The following is a 24,037-nucleotide window of genomic DNA, read 5'->3' on the forward strand; positions in this document are numbered from 1 at the left end:
TGTGCAAGTTGTAATCACAAAACTAAAAATAATTTCCATGCATACTGTACATCCCTATCTAGGATTCAGAATAAAGTTTTATATTCTGTTGGAGAAGATTGTAACACATTAGCATAGACATAAGGGAATACTGAAAATCGGCCAATATTCAAAAATGACATACCATAGAAGAAAATATTACTAGAAATTCCTTTTACAACTTATCAGAATATTTAGGCATGTAAATTCTGCTTGATTCCATTGTTTGTGCCAAAAAGATCTTGACCGGTCATATATATAGACAGCCAATAGTGTTCCATGTACAGTTACCTATATGGTCTGTTGTGAGTTTTAGGTAAAAGCATCAGTTAATTTGAAACTTCCTGGCAGATTAAAACTGTGTGCCAGGAAGTTTCATATCAGCGCACACTCCGCTGCAGAGTGAAAATCTCATTCTGGGATCAGTTAATTTGTTTGAGAGAGAGAGAGAGATGTTTGTTACATGCCACCTTCATGGTGTTCCAGTTTTGATTACCAGTAGAGTAATGGTGAGTGCAGTAATGGAGCACTTTCCATTTAATTGTCCAATTTAGTTGAATTTAGCATCAAGGACTTGTCAATTTGGATTGATCAAAGTATTTAGGGGAGGAGAGTCATGTACAGGAAAGACTAGTGTGGAGAAGTCCATCAAACCAGCATTTAGACTGAAGATCACAAAACAATGATGCACTGTCAACCTTAGACAAGAGTGGGGCTGCTAAACTGTTCCTCACTCCTTTTTCTTCCACTACAATGTCTCTTGGTGTTTAGTGAGAAGAAGCTACTGCAGGACTTATGCTCAAGTTCTTCGTTGCAATACTTGTATTTGGACTGGTATTGACTTAAACAGAAGCAGATTGTGACTGGTCTGTTTATAGCCTCACACACCAAACTTTCTTAGCATTCATTATGATCATGTCATGGCTGAATACATGTGGTATTTTGAAAATAACACACCTCTGAAGCATAACAAAACTATCTCTCATAATGACAAAGGGGGAAGTAAGTAAGATGGCAGCGCGTGTAGACGTACTAATAAACCGATCCGCGGAATATTACGAGTTTTTAAATCCTGTGTGTGTAAAATGCAGTAAGAAGGTGAAATATGGTGTTAAATTATGTTCATGGTCACAGAAATGGATCCATCGTCAATGTTTAAATGTCTTAGAGGAAAAAAACATGACCTGTGACTGTGGAAATGTGCGCTGTAACTATCGTCATATCGTGTGTTTACAAACGGAATGCGAAGAAGAATGCACGACTTCTTCATTAAAATATGATCTTATGTTAGCTAAACTATATGTAGACAAGCTTGAATCAGTGATAGATAGTGTACAGAAGCTGGAAGAAGTGATAGACCATTCAAAGGGTAGTGAAACGGTTGTAAACGAACAAAACGGTAACTTTATTAGGCCTAAAAAGTTTTGTCGTGTTAATCGTAACGAAAACAACTTTCGTCTCCCACAAGCAAATAAGTTTGAATTTTTAACGTGTGATGAATATGAAATATGTGAAAAGAGCCAAAGAAAGGAAGTACTTTCATCAAATGCAGCGACCACAAATCATTTCAGTAGGCCTACGAAGTCCTGTAATAACAAGAAAGGAAATACCAGAAAATACATGGAACATACTTATCGTGCAAACAAGATATCTACCAATACAGGTAAGAAGAAAAAAGAAGATATTTTCATACTTTCAGACAGTCATGGAAAGGGCTTAGCTGACATTTTGTGTAACATGCAAACTATATTCAAGGTTAGTGGAATAACGAAACCGGGTGCCCCTTTGCGCGAAGTTTTAAAAGACTGTGAACATTCTTTGAAGCTGGGAAGCAACTGTCTAATAATAGGAGGCGCTAATGATGTTTATAGGAATGAGGGCAAACTCGCCACAAGAGCTCTAAGAAGTACATTACAGAAAATTACAGATGTTAACTTCTTCATTGCCAGTATCCCACAAAGACATGATCTTATAGAAGAATCCTGTGTCAACAAAGAAATCACAGTTACTAATAGGAAATTTGAGAAAATCTGCCGAAGCCTTCCAAATGCCACGTATGTGGACGTAGCATCCGCAGAGAGAAGTCATTTTACAAGGCATGGGCTTCACAGAAATAAACTCGGAAAATCATTCGTTAGTCGAGAAATCCTTAATGCAGTGAAGGCAGTTAAGGACAAGAATAGCACGACCATACCACTTCCACCACCAAACACAGCAACTGAAAATTTCCAACAAGAAAATGAAACTGAATCACTGACAACAGGTCCAGCACTAGAATCTCCACTTTCTTCAAAAACAGCTGAGATAAACGATTCAACTAGGACAGAAGTTTCCAAAGCGGCTTCAGCAGAAGCAGCTACATACTACGCAACTGCATCATTAACAAGAAAAAAAACGCCTGATGTGCCAACAGCCAATGACCTTTCATCAGTATTGGCCGCTCCTTAGTCTTCAACAGTGAAAGACTTTTCACCAGCTTCACCATCATCAGCAGTAATAGAAGCAAACAGAAGAAGCACAAGAACCAGGAAACTTTCAACTCTGCAGGATTTTTGGTACCCGGCCTCAGTTACAAGACTAACATAAGGCAGATACCTTCAGATACACCAACTTCCAAGTCAAACCGGCAACAGACTCACCTCCACTGTCATCAACAGAAGAATAACCATGCCACCAGCTCATCTAAAGGATTTTTTAGCATCAGGTCTAAAGGGGAAGGCGCCACCAAGATAAGTGAAAACAAATGCCTAACAGTGTTTCACCAAAACATTCAAGCCATAAAGAACAAAGCACAACAGCTAGAGGTAGAATTGGAAAAATTTGATAGCCAAATTTTGTGTATCACTGAACACTGGTGCAAAGGGAAGCAAATTGAACACATTGCATTAGCCTCATTTGACCTTGCATGTTACTATAGCAGAATCTCAAAGAATGGTGGAGGTTCATGTATCTACGTAAAAAAAGGTATGTCATTTAAAGTAAGATATGATATTTTAGATCTAGGTGAGGACAAACATTCCAAACTTTCCGCTGTTGAAATAATAGGACCTGGCATAGCAAAAAAATTAGTCATATTTTGTGTGTACCGCTCTCCCAGTGGAGACATTGATATATTCTTCTCAAAACTGAATCAAAGCTTAGACAAGGTTTCTGGACCAAAAGCAAATGTAATTATCTGTGGTGACTTAAACATTAATATGATGAAGCCTGATAAGGCTAGCAACATATATGTGAATATTCTAAGCTGTTATGGAATATCCTCCCTTGTTAATTGTCCAACTAGAATAACGAAAGAATCCTCCTCATCTATAGATCATGTAGCTACAGATATTGATAGTAAAAAATGTCATATTGTTGTCCAAAACCTGGGCCTAGCAGACAGACCACCTCTGCCAGATCTTAAAAACTAACATTCATGTAGAAACTCCTCCTAAACTTTGTACATACAAAAGAATGTTTTCCAAATCAGCCCTGCATCAGTTTAAATCCCAGCTAAAATACGAAGATTGGAGGGAAGTCTATGCAGAAACCAACGCAAATCAGAAATTTATCAAGTTCATGTCAATTTTTAAACTCAGATTTGAAGAGATGTTTCCCAAAACTCTTTATCAAATTAAAACTACAAAGAGAAATCAGTGGGTGACTACAGGTATCAAAAAATCCTCGGAAACTCTTAGATATCTCAACTCCATAAAAAATAATCAATCTAACCCAGAAGTTCTGCAATCCTACAAAAAGTACAGGAAAATTTACAGAAAGGTGTTGCTAGCCGCAAAAAAACTTTCAAACAACAAAATATTACTTGAAGCTGAAAACAAGAGCAAAGCAGCCTGGAACATCATCAAACAGGAAACATCTAACTATGCTAAAAAGGACATCAATTCACATATTAAAAACAAAGATGTACCAGCTAAAAAATTAGCTGATTTTGTAAACTCATATTTCAGTAGTATTGCAAAAAAATTACAGCAGAAATTTCTAGATACGTATGATTTACCTACTCAGAACCAGCCAACAAACTCAATGGTGCTCTTGCCAACTACAGAAAGGGAAGTGGCACTAGTAGTACACCAACTAAAAAATAAAACTTCAGTAGGACTTGATGAAATCCCAGTCTGCGTAATTAAAGATTGTATAGACTCCATAAAGGGCCCATTAACAGACATAATTAATGAATCTTTCGAGTCTGGATACTTTCCGGAGTACCTAAAACAAGCAAAAGTTATACCTATCCTTAAAAACGGAGATGTGGAAAATGTAGAGAACTACAGGCCGATCTCTATACTGTTTATCATTTCTAAAATAATAGAAATATTAGTCAAAAAGAGACTGCTAAATTACCTGAATAAATATAATCTTCTTTCCAATGACCAATTTGGTTTTAGGCCCGGAAAAGGCACACAATATGCTATAGCACAGTTCACTAAAGTAATTTTAGAAGCACTGGACAAAGGTGAAAATGTAAGTGGTATCTTTTTAGACTTGTCCAAGGCCTTTGATACAGTTGACCACAAAATCTTACTTCATAAATTAGGGTAAATAGGAATAAGAGGTGTGACAAAGAAGTGGTTCAAAGCATACTTGGAAAACAGAGTTCAACGAGTTGAGATATCACAAGTTTCAAACAATTCCCTTATAAAACACCTGTCTGACCCAGAAAATGTGAATATAGGCGTCCCACAGGGAAGTGTATTAGGCCCAATATTGTTTCTTGTATACATTAACGACTTCCCACAAAGTATCAGACATGGCGAAAAAATACTTTTTGCTGATGACAGCAACATAGTAATAACAGGTGAAAATCCAACACAACTGTCAGAAAGAGCAAACGAGGCTCTCAATGATGTCCACAACTGGTCATTAAAAAATAAAGTAACCCTAAATGTAAAGAAAACTAACTATATTAACTTCCAATTGAACAAAAAACACAATGCCACTAGAATAAAAGTTAATAATAATGAATTAGAATGTGTAACAAGTACCAAATTCTTAGGGATGAATGTAGACAGCCAACTGAAATGGACAAACCATGTCAACATTTTGGCAAAGAAATTATCCACAGCATGCTATGCTCTTAGAATCCTTGCACCGGTATGCAATAACACCTGTCTTAAAATAACATATTACGGATATCTACACTCAGTCCTCAGCTATGGGATCATGTTTTGGGGAACAAGTGCCAGTAACATACAAACTGTGTTCAAAGTACAAAAAAGAGCCATAAGGATAATAACAAATAGCAACAACAGGGCCCACTGTCTAGAATTATTTAGAAAGCTAGGAATTCTAACTGTTTCTTGTGAGTATATCTTTCAGAACATAATGTTCATTAAGAAAAATCTCAACATGTACAACACAAACAGCCTAATACATGACCATGAAACAAGGGCTTGTCACCACCTCCATCTAGATAGAAAGAACCAGGCAAAGACGCAAAAAAGTATATTTTACAATGGGATAAAACTGTACAACAAATTACCACAAGAAATTAAAGAAATAAATGAGCCCCTCACTTTCAGACAAAAGCTTAAAACCTTTTTAGTAAGTAAAAGTTGTTATACTGTAAAAGAATATTTAACATAGATGTAGATTATTAGCAACATATGACATTATCACCAAAATATTATGTAATTATAAATATGTGTATGACTAGTTATAAAAACTACACAAAATATGAGAAACCTGTTTAATTGTAAATGTAAATGTGTGCTCCATACAATATTTATTGTTCCACGGATGAATAAATAAATAAATAAATAAATAAATTGACAAGCCTCCAAGACTGAAACTCTGTTCTTCTTCCTACAGTTATTAGCACATCTAAAAAAATTGTGCTTCTCATTTCACAATTCAAAAATGACATAGGAGTGACCAGAGGTCCATAACATAATTAGGGATGTCAATTAAAACCTATTAAATGCCATCAGCACCAATCACACTTAGTTTCACTTTTTGGTACACACTTTAGTAACTATCTTACACTGATTTTCAGTGAGGTGAAACAGGTAATGTGTACAGAACTATGTTTTAGTGTCACCTCACCAAAAACATTGATTCATAGCAACACTGGTGTTTGCACATACACACATTTTATTTTTTAGTGATAAATAACTCTCATATTAGTACATTACTTGTAATTGATATTGCATTTGCAAATCTTCTACTTTCGCCTCTAAATAATGGTTTTACTTCTCTCCTATGGATGGTAATTATTTATGGTATGCCTTGTCAATGGGTAATCTTCAGAAATATTTTGTAATATTTGTATGAAGATCTAGAATACAAGTGATGTCAAGTTAGAAGATATTTCCCTCATAGTAATATGGGAAAAAGCATTTACCATTGTGAAGCCACATGGTAAAATGTTGTCAGATATAGAAAGGAAAAGGTGATTAATTGTGAAGTAAGCTTCTCAGATTAGAGCATAATAATCTCTCATGCATTAAGAAATTAATTTTTAGAAGGTCATTTTAAGTGTCTCCATTCACAGCTTTCACTACTGCTATATTAGTAAAAAAATTTGTGGTAAAGGCCACAATAAGATACAACTTTAATAAATGAAACAGTATAGAGCCATTGATTCAAGAATGTTAGGCTCAGGTTATTTCAATTGGCCTTTCAGAATTTCTAGCACATCCTTATAGCAATATTCTTATAAAGTTTGTGGACTTTTCATTTATCCTGTATCTGATTTTTCTACTCCATACAGAACAGGGAACACCTTTCAACATGCTTGCAATAATACACATTTATGTGAAAATGAAGTGTACATAATATCTAGGTCAGTGCGTGTCATAGTTATGTTTTCATATTATGTCATTGAGCCACTGCCAACACTTTATTTTGGAGATTTTCAATTATGGTTCACACTTTGTTCTTTGCAGAAATTATTTGCGCAGAAGTCGACATATTGAGCCAAGTGCATTACCTGTCACACCAACAACTCCTCATAAAATTCTCAGTTTTGCGTGGCAGATCTGTAAGGGGATGGCTTATCTCAGTGATATGAAGGTATGTCACTAAGCTTATATGATCACAGTGATTTGCTCATAATAATTGGAATGTATTAATCATCAGTATGTTCAAACTTCTTTAAAGTGTTGGTACCTCTTTTATTATATATTAAGTTCAACATTACATCATGACAAAGGATTATTTGTCACATAGAGGAAAGAAAAACAGCTGCAGAAGAGTTGCACCCAGCTTCTGAAATTTAGTTTGAGAGTTTCTCAGTTACAAAACAGCATTTAAAATTTAATGTTTTTTATCACCCATTTTAAGGCAAATGCCAGAATGATACCTTAAAAAGGGTAATATTATGCACAATTTCTTTCTCCAGCCTTTTCCAAGTGGTGCTTGTGTTCCATCTGTAATGACCTCTACAAAAACTAAATTGTAATCTTACTTTATTTCCTGTCTGGATAACTATATTTGCTACTAATTAGTAGAAACAAGCAATATCAGGATGACTGGAGAACATAAAGCACTGTGCTGCAGACTTTATTTCGAAATCCTTGTTACACAAGATTTTAAATATTGACTGACAGTTCATAATAGTATACTCTGATATGTTTATTGTTTTTACATGAGTAAAGTGTATTCAACATGCCTATATGGAAGTGAATTACTATTATTATTATTATTATTGTTGTTGTTGTTGTTGTTGTTGTTATATCATCAATTCCCCCATTGTGAGAGCACTAAAACACAATTGATTTTAAAGGTATTTTTTCTGTCTCTTTCTTGTTTTCTTCCCAGAAACCTCTCACAATATTCATTGCATTTCTTCTGCCTCTCTTCTGTCCACTTATTTCCTGTTTTCTTCTCTTTGGCCATTTGCTGAAATTTCTGTTTTCTGATTTTTTTTCTCATTATTATTCCCTGGCTGTCATGTCTTCTGTGGAGATGTTCAGTTTATTGAGGTCTTCCATGATTTTCTTTATCCAGTTGGTCTGCACTGTATTAGTCATTACTATGTTAAAAGTCCTCTTGGCCAGTCTATTTTCATTCATCCTGTGCCCTTCTTTTCCTGATGTTGTTTGATATCATCTCACAGTTCTTTTGTTGTTCTGTTTATCCAGATCCCCTCTTTCTGAACCAGATCTGTCTCAGGATTCTGAAATTTAGTTTGAGAGTTTCTCAGTTACAAAACAGCATTTAAAATTTAATGTTTTTTATCACCCATTTTAAGGCAAATGCCAGAATGATACCTTAAAAAGGGTAATATTATGCACAATTTCTTTCTCCAGCCTTTTCCAAGTGGTGCTTGTGTTCCATCTGTAATGACCTCTACAAAAACTAAATTGTAATCTTACTTTATTTCCTGTCTGGATAACTATATTTGCTACTAATTAGTAGAAACAAGCAATATCAGGATGACTGGAGAACATAAAGCACTGTGCTGCAGACTTTATTTCGAAATCCTTGTTACACAAGATTTTAAATATTGACTGACAGTTCATAATAGTATACTCTGATATGTTTATTGTTTTTACATGAGTAAAGTGTATTCAACATGCCTATATGGAAGTGAATTACTATTATTATTATTATTATTGTTGTTGTTGTTGTTGTTGTTGTTATATCATCAATTCCCCCATTGTGAGAGCACTAAAACACAATTGATTTTAAAGGTATTTTTTCTGTCTCTTTCTTGTTTTCTTCCCAGAAACCTCTCACAATATTCATTGCATTTCTTCTGCCTCTCTTCTGTCCACTTATTTCCTGTTTTCTTCTCTTTGGCCATTTGCTGAAATTTCTGTTTTCTGATTTTTTTTCTCATTATTATTCCCTGGCTGTCATGTCTTCTGTGGAGATGTTCAGTTTATTGAGGTCTTCCATGATTTTCTTTATCCAGTTGGTCTGCACTGTATTAGTCATTACTATGTTAAAAGTCCTCTTGGCCAGTCTATTTTCATTCATCCTGTGCCCTTCTTTTCCTGATGTTGTTTGATATCATCTCACAGTTCTTTTGTTGTTCTGTTTATCCAGATCCCCTCTTTCTGAACCAGATCTGTCTCAGGATTCTATTCTCTTTTTTCCCACCATCTTGATTTTCATTTTTCCCTTGATTACTGCTGTTTTTGGGGCATACAAGACCTCTGGTAAGATTACTGTACTGTAGTGTTTTAATTTGGCATTGATGGACATACTTATTTTGTTGTATTGGTTCCATGTAAATCTGTGTGCTTTTTGTAGCTATATGATCCTTTCTTCATTGCATGTTGAATTCATTCCTGTTTTCTGTATAATCTGTCCTAGGTATTTTGACCTTTCTTTTCATTTCATCTTTCCATATTTCATTACCAGTGTGTGCCTGTCAGTGGTTTCTGCGTCCATGTACTGTATTTTTTGACATGAGATTTGTAGTTCTGTTTTGGCTGAGATTTCCTGTAGTGTCTCTAGAGTTTCTTTGACTTCTTTTGTTCATTATGAAGGCTATATCGTTAGCAAATCCCAGACATTTTATTTTCATTGTTCTGTTCTTATGTCTCCCCACCTTTACCCCATTGCCTTCTGTATACCACGTCCTGATTATTTTCTCCAGAAGCAAGTTAAATAGAAAGGATGACAGGCCATCTCCCTGTCTCGTTCATGTCTTAAGTCTGAAAGCTTCTGAGATCTCACCCATTAATTTCACTACAGATGTCGCATTTTTTAATGTTTCCTGGATTAAGTTTCTGATCTTGCTGTCTATCTTCATTTCTTCCAGTGTGTTGAAGATTGTTTCTCCATCTACGGAGCAGTAGGCCTTCTTGAAGGTGATGAATGTTATTTTACACTTTCACATTGTTAATATTGTTCCCAGGCGCCAGATCTGTTCACTCCATGATCTTTTGTTTCTGAACTCTCTTTGGTATTCACCTACATATGGATCTATTGAGGCTCTAGCCTGTATAACAGAGCTTTCGGTAAAACTTTGTATGTCACAGGCAGTAGTTATTATGGTCTGTTCTGTCTCCTTTCTTGTAGGGGAGGGGGAAGTGTATTAGGTCTGATTTTCATTCTTATAACACCTTTTTTGTTTCCCATATGTTTTTGATGATTCTGGGTATTTTGAATATAACGTTTCTGCGGTCTAATTTCCAGATTTCTGAAATCAATCCATCTTCTTCATGTGCTCCATTATTTTTCAGTGATTTTATTGTTTTCATGATCTCCTCATGTGTTGGGGGTTTGGAATTAAGGTTAGGTTCTGGCTTCTAGAACTGTAGGCTCTCTGTCAGTTTATCAATGTTTGATAGCGTGTTGAAGTAGTGTGCAAATATTTCACAGTTCTTTTTTGTGTTTGTCTCCAGTGTTCTGTCTTATCTTTTGAAGCATAAGCTTGTGGATGATGTCTTGTCATATTTTCTCTGAATGTTCTGTAAAAACTTCATGCAATGTTTTTGCTGAAGTCCTCTTCTACTTCCTTCAATCTGTGGTCTTCGTAAGCTCTTTTTCTCCCTATAGATTATTTTTATGATGTTCTTCTGTATCCTGTTGAATTACTCCCATTTTTTGGATGTTCTATGACTATGACTGCTACATTTTTCCAGGCTTGCATTCTGTCTTCCATGACCTTCTCACAGGGTGTGTTCCACTGTGTGTTCCATTTCTTCCCAGTGGCTGCTCCAATTATATCAGCTTCTTCATTTTTTCTGGCAGTTCCTTCTAATCATTACTGTCAATTTTCTTACTTTTTCTGTTAAGTCTTTCTTGTTTAATCATAAGTACTCTGGGTCTGTTTGAAAGCCATGTTGATCCTTTTGATTTGTCTGTTGGGTACAAATTTTGTTTTGATTAGGAGTAGGTCATGATCATATTTGAAAAATGTTTTAATTTCTTACATTCAGAATTTTTCTGATGGTTTTCATGTATGTGGTCTATCTGAAATTCTCTTTGGACATTGTTGGGGAATTTCCAAGTTTGTAGTTTCTTGTGTGGTTCCTGGAGGTGCACTGACATGATTTTGAGGTCAAAATTCCTGCAGAAGTTCACCAGGTTTTCACCATTCTTGTTTGTCTTCTTTTAGGCTGTGTGTTTCCCTGTTGAAGGCTTGCTGTAGTGAAGTGACCGAAGTTTTGTCTCACATCTGCAACACATCCATGCAACAAGGAGTGTTTCCAGATAGAATGAAATACTCTGTTGTCAGGCCCCTGTACAAAGCAGGGGGTGCTACAAATGTGTCAAACTATCGCCCTATCTCTCTATTAACAACATTTTCAAAAGTCCTAGAAAAAGCTCTGTACAACAGGATTGTGGCACACCTTGGTGACCTGAACATCATTAACAGTCAGCAGTTTGGTTTTCAAAAGGGAGTTTCAATAGATAACGCAATTTTCTCATTCACAAATGATGTTCTAGAGTCTATAAACAGCAAGAGGCTGCCAATTGGTGTCTTATGTGACCTATCAAAGGCGTTCAACTGTGTAGATCACCAGATACTCTTCAAGAAGGCCTGTCATTATGGAATTACAGGACCTGTAGGGAACTGGTTAAAATCGTACCTCGAAAATAGGAAGCAGAAGATTATTCTAGATGTTTCAGATAGTATATCACAATATACAGTGGACTCTGAGTGGGGAATTGTGCAGCATGGAGTCCCACAGGGATCAGTGCTTGGGCCCTTGCTGTTCCGCATATATGTTAATGACCTGCCTTTATCCATCAATAAGAAGTGTAAATTTACAATGTTCGCTGATGATATGAGCATTGTGGTGGATAATGTGTCAGCTACTGACTTAGAATCCGAGGTCAATGATATCCTTAAAGAAGTTCTGGGTTGGTGTAGTATTAACTCCCTTTCAATAAACCTGAAAAAAAAAAACAATTTTATCCAGTTCCAGACAACCCACAAAAACCCAAAAGAAATAGTTATCACACAGAATGATCAAATGATAAAGCAAGTGTACTTATCAAAATTCCTAGGCGTATACATGGGCAGTAGGCTGAACTGGGAACATCACGTTCTACAAACACTAAAACGGCTGACGTCGGCAATATTTGCTTTACGAATTTTGTCACGCTTCAATGACATTACCATCTCAAAGTCAGCTTACTTTGGCTATTTTCATTCAGTCATGTGATATGACATCATCTTCTGGGGCAATACACCTGCTGCAAAGAAAATCCTCACAGCACAAAAAAGAGCAATAAGAATCATTTGTGGTGTACCCCCACGAACCTCATGTCAAAATCTTTTTAAATGACTTGAAATACTGACAGCAACATCTCAGTACATATATTCACTGATGTGCTTCATAATAAATAACCCCACTCTGTATGATATGAATTGCCTACATCATGAACATAACACCAGAAGAAAAGAGGATTTCCACTGTGAGTTAAAGAACTTGACACTTATTCAGAAAGGGTGAAAGTACGCTGGAACGAAAATTTTCAATTCCCTACCCAACAGCATCAAAAGTATAAGAAGTAGTACATCAGTATTTAAACGTAGCTTGAGAAATTATTTACTTGAGACCTCACTTTATTCACTAGAGGAATTCTTTCAGAGAAATAAGTAAAACCCAGATTGGAAAGATGTTTTTAAATTTTTTGACACTGTTTACTGTTAAACTAATGTAATAATGCCCTAATGTAAAAATTCCTGTTTTTCTCATTTCCATTTTTGGGTCACTTTTAAACCCAAAGTGGGGAGTTTTGATTACTGTTCAAGGTTAAAATAGATGCAATAATGCCCTAAATATGAAACTGCTATCTTCACATTTATGTTGACTAGTTTTTAAGCTAATAAGTGACTTTTGTGCACTGTTATTAATACTGTAACAATGTCTTTATTCTATGTATTTTATTATGTACATTGACACGTTCCACATCTGAGTGACTTGGTCACATGTACAGATCTATGGAACAAGTATATAAATAAATAAAAAATAAATAAATTGATTTGTTTTCCCTGCCTAATTGGACATCAAAGTCTCCCAGTAACACTTTCACGTGTTTTGGGGGATTTTATTGGTGGTTTCTTCCAGATCTTACCAAAAATCTTCTATCAGCTGTGTGTTTTTCTTGTTTTAGTTATTTGTGGGGGATGTGCATTGATACAGGCTTTGTTTCCAGATAGACTCTGATTGTTCACGTTTTTTTCTGATTTTTAAATGAAATTTATTACAGAATCCAGTATCAATTTTTGTGTCACAAATCCTATTCCAAAGGGTTTTATACTCCTTCCTGGAAAGGTTGTGGCTGGTTTCCTCTTGTATATTCTATACTTTTCTGAGTCAAAGTAATTTTCATCTGAGAATTGTGTGTCATGTATTGCCAGAATTTTTATATTGCATTTATCTTTGGTGTTCATCAGCTGCTTCAGTTTTCCTACTTTCAGTAGTGTGTTCTTACTGAGTGTTCCCATGCAAAATATTCTCTCAGTCCTAAGGATCTTTAAGAAACTCTAGTTCTTCTCTTCATGACATTCCCAGTCCCCTGGAATCTGATTACCATATCTATTACCTGGTCTTACAGACTGGGACCTAGGTTAGTGGATTCTTTCCCATTGTTCTGTCATGATTATCGGTTTGTGTTGAGGTATTGATGGTGAAAGTTAAAGGATCTCACATAATTTTGACTTGAGTTTTGAGCTCCAGATGGTTTAATCACAGCTGAGCTCACAGAACCAACAGATGCTGACCAGAGTACTTGTGGCTACGACACAAACATGTCTGAATTTAGGGGTTTCACCTGCAACCACAGGCGAGGGTCTCCACAGGGTGATACCTTCCAGAGCCAGATGGACCCAGTTTTTTTTAACAAGGTTGTAACTCCTCCCCTTCCTTCTTCCTTATCACTTGCAAGATGAGGTCCAGAGCTTGGGATCAACAGTGGTAGGGTTGCAGAAGTGTGTTACTTTTTATAATAGGGCACCACATATTTTTCAGCATCATTTACTCATCAGAGGTGAGACTGCATGGACATCTTATAGCTACATGTAGTTTCAAGTTAGAGCACAGGCCTTAAATCAAGGCATTTTGATGTATTTAACCCCTCAGAATGAGGAACCTGTTCTTAGAATATGTGGAAATTTTCCAGTGGCAATAAAATTTTATAAGTAAATGATACACATACTCTTACACCTTGGCTGCTCTATAATTTTTGATACTTACACTCTTAACATTTAATTACTACATTATTTATTTAAGTGGGTCATATCCTGTGACTAACCTTTCTAGCTGATGCTACTTGTTTGATTTGCATGTCAGGCGACTAAACTGGAGCTGTTTTTCTTAAGTGACCATAATGACTGTATTGATGAGTTGAGAATGAGAGAAAGTGAGAGTGAAACACAGTGCCAATAAACTGTCTACTCCTGTCATACAGCAACAAGGAGGCCACTAAGTGTAACATCCCCACTAAAAGGGTTAATTATGATCAGTAATGTCAAGTGCCCTCACTTCATCAGCCTCTGTGAAGAGATATGAAATTTGAGCCAATATGTTGGTACAAATCTTGATGATTGTGAATTTAATGCCCCTTCCCTTACTCACACACAAACACACAGTTCCCTGAAGCATAATTTACATATAGTGGAAATATCTCCATTAACTTTCAAATTTTACGTAAAATACTTAATTTTTTAATATTTTAACTATGCATTACTTGTTTTCTTTTACATAAACAGACAGTCTAGTGAGCCATCATCTGCTAGATACTGCACATACTAAAACAGAAGTTGTTGGACACTGTGGCAAGACAACACCCACAGAATGAGAACTCTATTATTATACCACAAGTGTTCACTGTGATCAGTTTAAATTTTTCTAGTCCTGTAATTTTTCATTCCACATTGAACTGATGGAAATCTAGTACTTGCCTTTCATTTCTGCTGCAAAACAAATGACACAGACATGAAAATGTGATGAACACACAAAAGAGCACTGCACTTATGCATTGTATACCCCTTCTATACCTGCTTTTATGCTACCTTAGATACATATGGAATGCTTGGGGAAGTGTTCAGTGAAAGGGTTCATAAGCTAGCAGTGAACAGATAGGAAAACATGACACATCTAAGAAAATAACCTTTATACAGAGGTAGGTCAAAAAAGAAATAAAATGTGAATTATGAATTCTTATTTAATTTTTATATTAGGTAACAAAATTATTAATAATCTTTGAGATAAGAATAGCTAAAGCATAATAACCCGTGTTGTTTTTTTTTCCCCCCAGCTGGTTCACAGAGATCTTGCAGCAAGAAACATCCTTGTAGCTGCTGGTGGAATCTGTAAAGTATCGGATTTTGGGCTTACTAGAGATGTCTATGAAGACGATACTTATTTAAAGAAGAGCAAAGGCAGAGGTAAAATTATTATCACAATTTTAAACACTATTATTCTTTCATGGCTCTGTTTGACATTGAGGAATTAAATCACCCCTTTATAACCTCTGTTAAAGAAATAAAAAACATGTTCTTAGAGCTGCACTGTTGATTCATCATGGGTTTTACTTGGAAACTATCACACCTACCACAGTCACTTTCAAAAAGATAGTACACTTAATCTATATAACATTTTGACAACAAGCTGTATTGAAAAAAAAACTGTCTGTGAAAAAGATATGGTTGATATTGTGGCTTACGCGTAAACTAAAAGATATGGTGGGCAACGATGATATTCGAGTGTTGTTTTTCAGACAATTCCCATCATGTATTTCTTGTGGCCAGATTTTATTGTAAAATTCCCCTCATATTATTAACATTTGAAAAACATAAAAATGATTTTCTGTATAATATATAAAAGGAATTGCCTGGAGCACTGACATCTCCTTTCTACCAGTATTTACAATTGTAAATTTGTACATCCATGTTTTCATTTCTTTATGTTCAAAATAATAATTGTAAACTTGTTGTCAAGGAGAAATTCCATCAATTTCAAAGGTTAGTTTGAATTTACAGAGGTACTCATTATTGAGAACAGAAAATTCTTGCAGAGCAAACCCACTCACAATCTGCAACAAATTATCAGTCTGTTCTCATTGATTCATACTGCTAAAATCTGTTAAAAATAAGTTTACACAACACACTTTTAGACAACCTTGTAAACAACATGAACAAGGTTTTGATATGCATGGCAATATAATTATCATGACAGTATAATTATCTTTTAAAATGTTTTGTACTTATATTAGTATTGTTTTATTTACCCTCTGGATAACATGTTGCAGCAAAAGTATTCACAATATAGGACAAGTCATTTTTCAATAAGAAATACACATTTTCAGAACACTATTCTCTCTCCAAAAAAAATACAAAGTGAGTATGGAAACAGAAAAAATGCTCACTGATGAATGTAGTAACACAAAGAGTATACAGACAAATGAATATAAGCAACTAAGAAATTTGTAGGTAATGGATTGTCACTCGATAAATTACACAAATATTCACTTATATACAGAAATAATGAAAATGACCACTGGAAATATGGTAGAAGGATATTAAAATTTAAAAATACATGAAACATGAGATTAACCACCGAGAATGCACTGACAATAAAATTTACTATTAATAAAAGGTGTACTTACATAAAAAGTATTTTAAACATTTTGAGAAGTGGAACTGAAACATACTTGTGTACTGTAGAATTATAGATTACTATTTTGCTTACAAGTATTCTACACTCAATCACAATATTTTCCAAAGGAAGCAGATGTTTCATGTTTGGCAACTCAGGTTACATTTCATTGTCAGTATTTAATTAATGATTTTTAAAATTTTTCATTTTCAAAATTCTCTCATTGAATAGAAGCAATGCTTTGTTGTTGTAATATGTTGTATTACTATGTACACTACATATTATGTGTTGTATTTTTTGGTACAAATAATGAAGTCTATTCCATAGCAAAATGGCCAATGGCTAATGACGTGATTACTGTTCACAAATGTTAATAATAAAAGTCTTTTTCTTTTTCTCTGGTTACATCAAAGGTACACTTACAGAAGGATTGTTTGGATAATCTACCTGACACAAACATGTGCTTGTTCTCTTTCCAGTTTCAATGTTGTTAAAGACTGGTTCCAGTATTGTACTACACTTACATTTTATTCTGTATTTCAGGAAATCAAGTTCATATTTAATGTCAGGAAAGTTAACATGTCACTATCAAAGTAAACAGATGATTAGGGCATATCTAAGCAGCTTATAAATTTACTTTGATTGACTGATTTTATCTTTTACCTTTAAGAGCAGTGTGTGTAAAGGAAAACCTTTGTATAGTTTTCCAATGCAACCATTGAAGATAGTAGTCATGTAAACTAATAAAATAACTGTTTGTGCCAAGTATCATCAGAGTATTTTATGGATATAGACACACTGACATTAGGTCCATATTCACAAGGAGCTCAGTCAAATTTTAATCTGATCCAACTACTTAGGGTTTCTTATTGTTAACTCAAATAACTTCAGTCAACTTTTGAGCAGTTCCAGCTCTGAACCCATAGCTCACATGTATCCTTATAAACTGTACTACTGCTCCCCATCTAATGGTACTGATATTTGCAGATCATTAAACTGTAACTTTGCTTTTTCCTATACTGAAAATAAATAATATACACGTCACTCACTGCATTCGAAGGCCCTGAATCATGCTTCTTACACTTTCAATCAAATAGATTCAAATGATAACATGAAAATGCTTTTGTTTTATTTCTTAGTGTATCATATCCGGGATAAAGTTGCAGAAAATACGTGATTGTAAACTTTTGTTACTGAATATCCTTGCTGGGACATTCTCTTATTTTACAGTGCCTGTAAAGTGGATGGCCTTAGAATCACTCATGGATCATGTGTACACCAGCAAATCTGATGTATGGAGTTTTGGTGTTGTGCTTTGGGAGCTGGTCACTCTTGGTGCCTCACCTTACCCTGGTGTAGCTGTTCACAATCTGTTCCACCTTCTACAAGCTGGCTACCGTATGGAGTGTCCTGAAAATTGTTCAACAGCACTGTACGTAAACTGGTTTCCTTAAGCATGGACTTTATTGTAAAATTATTTATCATTTTTGTTTTGTGTTTTCAATTAGTCAGTTATGTGTTCCATTGATCAATAGCACAGAAAACCATTATGATGTGGAATGTGTTATACAGCTACATCTATATCCACATTCTGCAAACCACAGTGATGTTCATGGGAGAGGATGCTTCCCACCATGTCATTTATTATGGCTTTTTCCCATTTCATTCATGTATGGAGCACAAGAAGAAGGGTTGTCCAGATGTCTCTGAGCGTGCTGTAATTGATCTAATCTTTTACTCACAGTCTCTATGGGAGTAATATATAGGGGTTATTGTTTATTCCAAGATTCATGGTTTACAGCTGGTTCTTGAAAATTTGTAAATATACTTTTTTGGGACAGTTAGTGTATATCTTCAAGTGTCTTCCACTTCAGATTTCACAGCCTCTCTGTGACACTCTCATCTGTGTCAAACAAACCTGTGGCCATTCATGCTATCCTTCTCTGTTAATATTCAATATCCTCTGTTAATCCTTTTTTGTACTGGTCCCACACACTTGAGCAATGTTGTAGGATAAGTCACATGGTGATTTGTAACACTTGAGCAGTATTGTAGGACAGGCCATGTGGGTGATTTGTAAGTAATCTCCACTGTAGACTGATTGCATTTGCTCAGTGTTTTATAAGGCACAATCAAAAGGTTTCCATTTGAGGCTGTTGCTGTAGTGTATATGCAACATAGCACAACTCTGATGTGGGTATATAAGCACTGACAGTAGGCAAGGCATTAGTGTGGTGTTTGTGTCTGCATACTGTAAATGCAGGAACATGAACTATTGTGACATTATTACCAAATGCATCCAAACAGAGACGACATGCTGATATACTTTTCTTGGACGCTGAATGACAAACACTGGTAGACATCCATGAGGAATATATATAGAGTAGCATGTCTGTTGATAACTACCACTGTGGAATAGTGCACCAAGGGGCACTGCTGCTTCATCATAACACATGTCCCATATCACAAATGTTACATGAACTCAAATGGGAGACACTCAAGTACCTGGCAACAGTCTTGATCCCCATGTGCTTATCAGCCTCCAGTCCCTTAAAAAAGGCTATGAAGTGTCAATGATTCCTGTCAGATGAGGATGTGCAGTAGGCAGATGTGGACTTCTTTGCACAGGAGGACACAGTGTTTTACCAAACAGGTATCTTCAACCTAGTGAATCAGTGAGATGATTGTCGCAGTGCTCATGGTGATTTTGCATTATTGGCATACTCATTCTTGGCTGTATAGTATTTGAATGGAAACGTTTTGATCACCCCTTACACCAATGAGCTGAAATCTGTCATCTGCTTTACCTATGACTAAGCCTATGTGATCATTCCATTTCATATCTCTACAAATTATTACACACAGGTTTTTGCATTATTTCGCTGATTCCAAGTGTAACTCATTAATACTGTTGACATAGGACACCATTTTTTGTTTTGTTTTGGGAAATGCACAATTTCACATTTCTGAACATCTGAAGTATATTCCCAAGTTTTTCATCACATTGAAATCTTACCAAGATCTGACTGAATATTTGTGCAGATTTTTTTCATCCAGTACTTCATTACAGATAACTGCAACATTCATGAAAAGTCTGAGGTTACAATTAATTTGTTGATTGCCAACTATGAGTTATCTCATACCTGATGACCTGGCCACTGGTGTCCATTACAAGTTAATTCATAGTAAATGTGTTTCTCCAAAAAGTCAGATACCAAAACAGTTGTAGCAAATACATGTGATTTACAGGTCTTTGGCACCAAGAATAGGAATAGTAAATCATCTGGGCTTGGTGGAACTTAATTTTTATTTTCAGACTTGGAATAACCTAACAGAAAAGTGTATACAAAAGGTCATACAAATATTTTATCTTTAGACTTAAAATGTGTATGTAGTGCTACCAATGCTAATGAAAATAAAGTTTTTTTTATGATATGTCTTGAAGCATTCTTCCATGCAAAGAATCAGCTTTTCTTCACACATAAGACAAAAGTACCATGATTCACGGTGTTTCTTTTGTTGTGTGCATACTCATCACAGCTTTGTTGCTCACACTTTTTTCTCAGTGGCAGGTATCACCTTATAAATAATTAAAGCTGCTATCTTTCTTGATTTTCTACTGGATGTTTGTCATCTTATCCCCAATCAATGCCTAAATATATTTTTCTCTAAAAGCTAGAGACTTGATACTCCTTCTTGCTTTTCGATTATAAGACCAGTAGGCATTGTGCAGATACATTTCCATTACATGTAGGTCAAACTTTTTCAGCAATTTAATAGTTTTTTAAAAATCCTAAATAATGTGGCACCATTTCATCTGACTGATCAACACCTGCCATGCTGCTGTTGTAGCCTCTGACTGCGTCTGGCTTCAAGGCAGCTTTGCCATTTCGATTGTGAATTGACACCATTTCAGCACAGTGCATATTAGAAATGATCAGGACTGCCCTTTTGCTCTTCCATTTGCAAACGATGGCATTGTCCTTTCTTTCCAACATCATCTGATCCTTCTTCACTTTGATAGTAACTAATAATTTCAGGATTTTCTTTCTGTTGCTATATTATGTTCAGACACATAGGTTTTATAAGTCAACAACAGTTTTATAAGTGATACAGAATTATAAAAATTGACCATATGAAGCACGATATCCTTTGTTCAAGAAAGCCTCCATCACATGTAAAACAACTTCAGATGTATGACCCAACTTAGCCTGCTCCTGTGACTTGCCACAGTAGATTTTTATATTGAGAACCACACTATTACATTCATGGATAGTTTTACACTAGAGTTGTGTTTGTTGTTTTTGATATCTCCTGTCTGAAAAACACATGGTTGTGCCACAAAACAATAGATTTACCACTGCAAAGACTCTTACCTAGAATGTAATTATTACTTGTGATGCTACTGAAATGGTCCAAAACTGGTATAGTTTTGTAGAGATGGTCACTGGATTGCAATGAGCTGTATGAGAAATGTAGATCACTCAGTAACAACTGAAATCTGTTTCTACTCATAACATGTCTCCAGAGCATGACCCTGTAAAGAGGACTTATACTCCAATAATGTTCTATTGATGGAAAACATCAAAGTCCCATTCACAGCAACAGCCCCAGAAATACTTTCATTTCCACAAAATCTGTATACCTCCATCTTGAAAGGCTTGTTGGCCTTCTCCTTCTGCATTTTTCTGCCTCCTGGTTCACAGTTACATTTGTTTATTCACATAATGGCATTAGGAACTCTTCAGAAAAAAGAGCCACAAGTGCATTGACACCAGAATTTTAAAAGTCTAATTTCAATCCCACATTCATGTTGAATACAAATACTGATTGATGTTGATGAAGTCACTCCACTCATCATTGTTATTCGTTGTGCTTGCTGCTGGACCAACCTGCTCATCTTCTTCATTGCGTTCACTGTTGTCTGCATCTGAATCCCCACTTAAATGTTCACCTGAAGATGGTTTTTAGAGACTTCCACCACCTGAGAATTCATCCATAAACTCACCACATTCCAGTTCATTCATGTTAGCTAGCTGTTCAAGTTCTACATCACTCAGCTTTCTTTTATTACTAGACATTTTATGAGGAAAATTGAAAACAGATAATCATAAACACCAGTGAACCATCTACAATAAATACTGAACAACTATTGATACAGTTACAATAAAAAAATGGATCGTATTGTTGAACATGCTTCAGAATATGTAAGCTGGTAACTGACTGTTAACTCATAATTGGCATCTTACGTGAACTTTCTACTCTTTATGCCAATTCTAACATAAATTTCAGGCTTCGTTTTCCTGACAAGGAAAATTTTTTTTGAATTTTGTTGATACTGATGGACCACAAATGAGATGACAAATCAAACTGTATGAATCACTAAAGCACGGCTCCTGGGAACAGTTTACTCTTTATCTAGTTTGTTGAACATATAAATCCTACTGCTGGTTTTAGATGCCCCTCGTACTTTGGTAATAATTGGTACCATTACAGCCTCATGATAATTAACACCAGTTTCTATGTAGACATCTTCAAAGAGGACAGGTGTGTTTGTTGTTATTAAAATCAATCTGTCAATCTGTTCCAAATAGTTCCATAAACGATAGTTAGTAATCTTTTGCAGGATGTCTTGTAATACTCACTACTTACAAAACTGTAATTTTCCAGTTGATTTTTTGATGATTAATGTTTCCTCCAAAGATGACAATATGGTTGGGGAACTTACTGCCAATCAATAGAAGGTTCCAATTATAAGTCTATGCCCATCCTTGATGCAGAGTCTTGCTCAGACAGTCTTGCATGCAGTTTCAATTTCCATCTCAAGGTGATTTTAGGTTCTTGTCTTCTGTGATAAATGCGCCACCTCCATTTAAAATTAGCCTCTTCTTTTCATATGCGCTTAAATTTTCCTCAAAAATCTTACTCTTATCAATTTTAGGTTTAATCAGCTTTCTGTACCTGGTATTATGTGAGCTCAACTGAATTTTAGGGGGGCTCCAAACTCTGGCACATTGTTGCAAATGCTTCACCAGTTAATCAGGGGGTGTTTCTTTGGATCTTATACTGACACTTCCAGATGTCCTACAACTGTCTTTATCTGGATTGGAAGGAGAGTTGCCTGGTTAAAAAAAGAAAAAAATCCTTTCATGTCCATCACAGACAGTCAGTTACCCGGATAGAAGCCTCTTATATGAGACCCATTTAGGGGGTCCTATAGTTCTCAAATCTATGGTAGAAATCCAGCAATTTGCAGTCTTGGCAACAAAACCCTCAAAGTCTCTCCTTCAGTCGTTTCACTCAACTCAGAACTGTTGGACCATGATACATTCTGTGAACTTTGTTGAAACTTCATGAGCTAGACCAGCCTTTTCAACCTTCTCTGCCACTCAGTGGATTTATCCAAGAATGACCTTCAAGCCCAGATGGCAGGCATAGTTTGTTCAAAAGTGCTCCACACTCTGCAGTTGGTACCATATTGTTCTCTCAATGTGTGCCTCTTCAACATATTGAATGAGACCCCCAGGTATCACATTAAGTGCACCTGGTGTTCTTTTCCATCCCTTGCTGCCATTTCCCTAAGGGGTACCATTATTTACTGGTTATTTGAACTGATGGCACTTAATCCTCTTGTGTTTGACCTCTCTTGACCCTCTTGACACGGAACATAGCAGGTTTTCTAACAAGTGAAGTGAAACTCACTGGTTCAGTTTCAGTTTTGGTAGAAGAGAGCACTTCAAACTCTTTGGTTTAGGAGATAAGTACAACACTTTGATTTCTCACCAGTCTCTGTGTCCTCTTTACAGGGTACCTAGCCCTACCACATACGCAATCCACAGTCCAGTGTACCTGTAGTGATAGACCCCAAACTTCCTGTAGATGAGACAGGATCCACAGGTGAGGATGGCATGTGAGATACATTTATTATCTCTGGTACATGTCTCTTGAGATAACTTCCAACATACCTATTCACAGCAGCAGCAGCAGCAATCACTAATCAGAGTGATTTCCAGTTGCTTATGAATATCAGCTAACTCAGGTTTTTTGAGGTTGTAGTCACTAGTAAACTAAATACAGTATTAATATATGATAAATGAAGACAATACACACTACTGATAAAAGGGAAAACTAAATGCAACACGGTAAGTTAGTTACAATATGTGCTACAGTAACAAAATGACAAATGTCAATTTACTGTGAAATATGTTATGCACAACTCATTACCTCCAAAATTAGCAAAAAATTACATTTATTCATACTGATATACACTGAAATTTGGGCTGAACAATTCTTTGAATGAGGAGACTAACACTAAAGTTGTACATAGGACAACTGTTGATTACATCTGAATATATAGCACAAAATATGTTTTTGCAGTACACAATATACAAAAATATGCAACATATCAAAAAACATGCATAATTTTTCAAACAGTCAGTACAAAAATCGCATTTAAATTTTATATGAAGTTTCTGGACTTAAGTTTTTCAGACAAATTTATCTGGCATGGT

General features: G+C 35.6%; 1 protein-coding gene across 1 annotated transcript in view; it reads left to right on the forward strand.

Moving 5' to 3' along the window:
• LOC124594187 (proto-oncogene tyrosine-protein kinase receptor Ret-like) overlaps positions 1–24,037 on the forward strand; it is a 140,596-nt gene that overhangs the window by 108,921 nt on the left and 7,638 nt on the right. The window contains exons 9-11 of the mRNA XM_047132543.1: positions 6,903–7,029; positions 15,187–15,316; positions 17,757–17,958. Coding sequence (XP_046988499.1) covers positions 6,903–7,029; positions 15,187–15,316; positions 17,757–17,958 — 459 coding nt within the window. The remainder of the gene's footprint in view (positions 1–6,902; positions 7,030–15,186; positions 15,317–17,756; positions 17,959–24,037) is intronic.

This window comes from Schistocerca americana, chromosome 2 (assembly GCF_021461395.2).
Source record: "Schistocerca americana isolate TAMUIC-IGC-003095 chromosome 2, iqSchAmer2.1, whole genome shotgun sequence".
Classification (NCBI taxonomy): domain Eukaryota; kingdom Metazoa; phylum Arthropoda; class Insecta; order Orthoptera; family Acrididae; genus Schistocerca; species Schistocerca americana.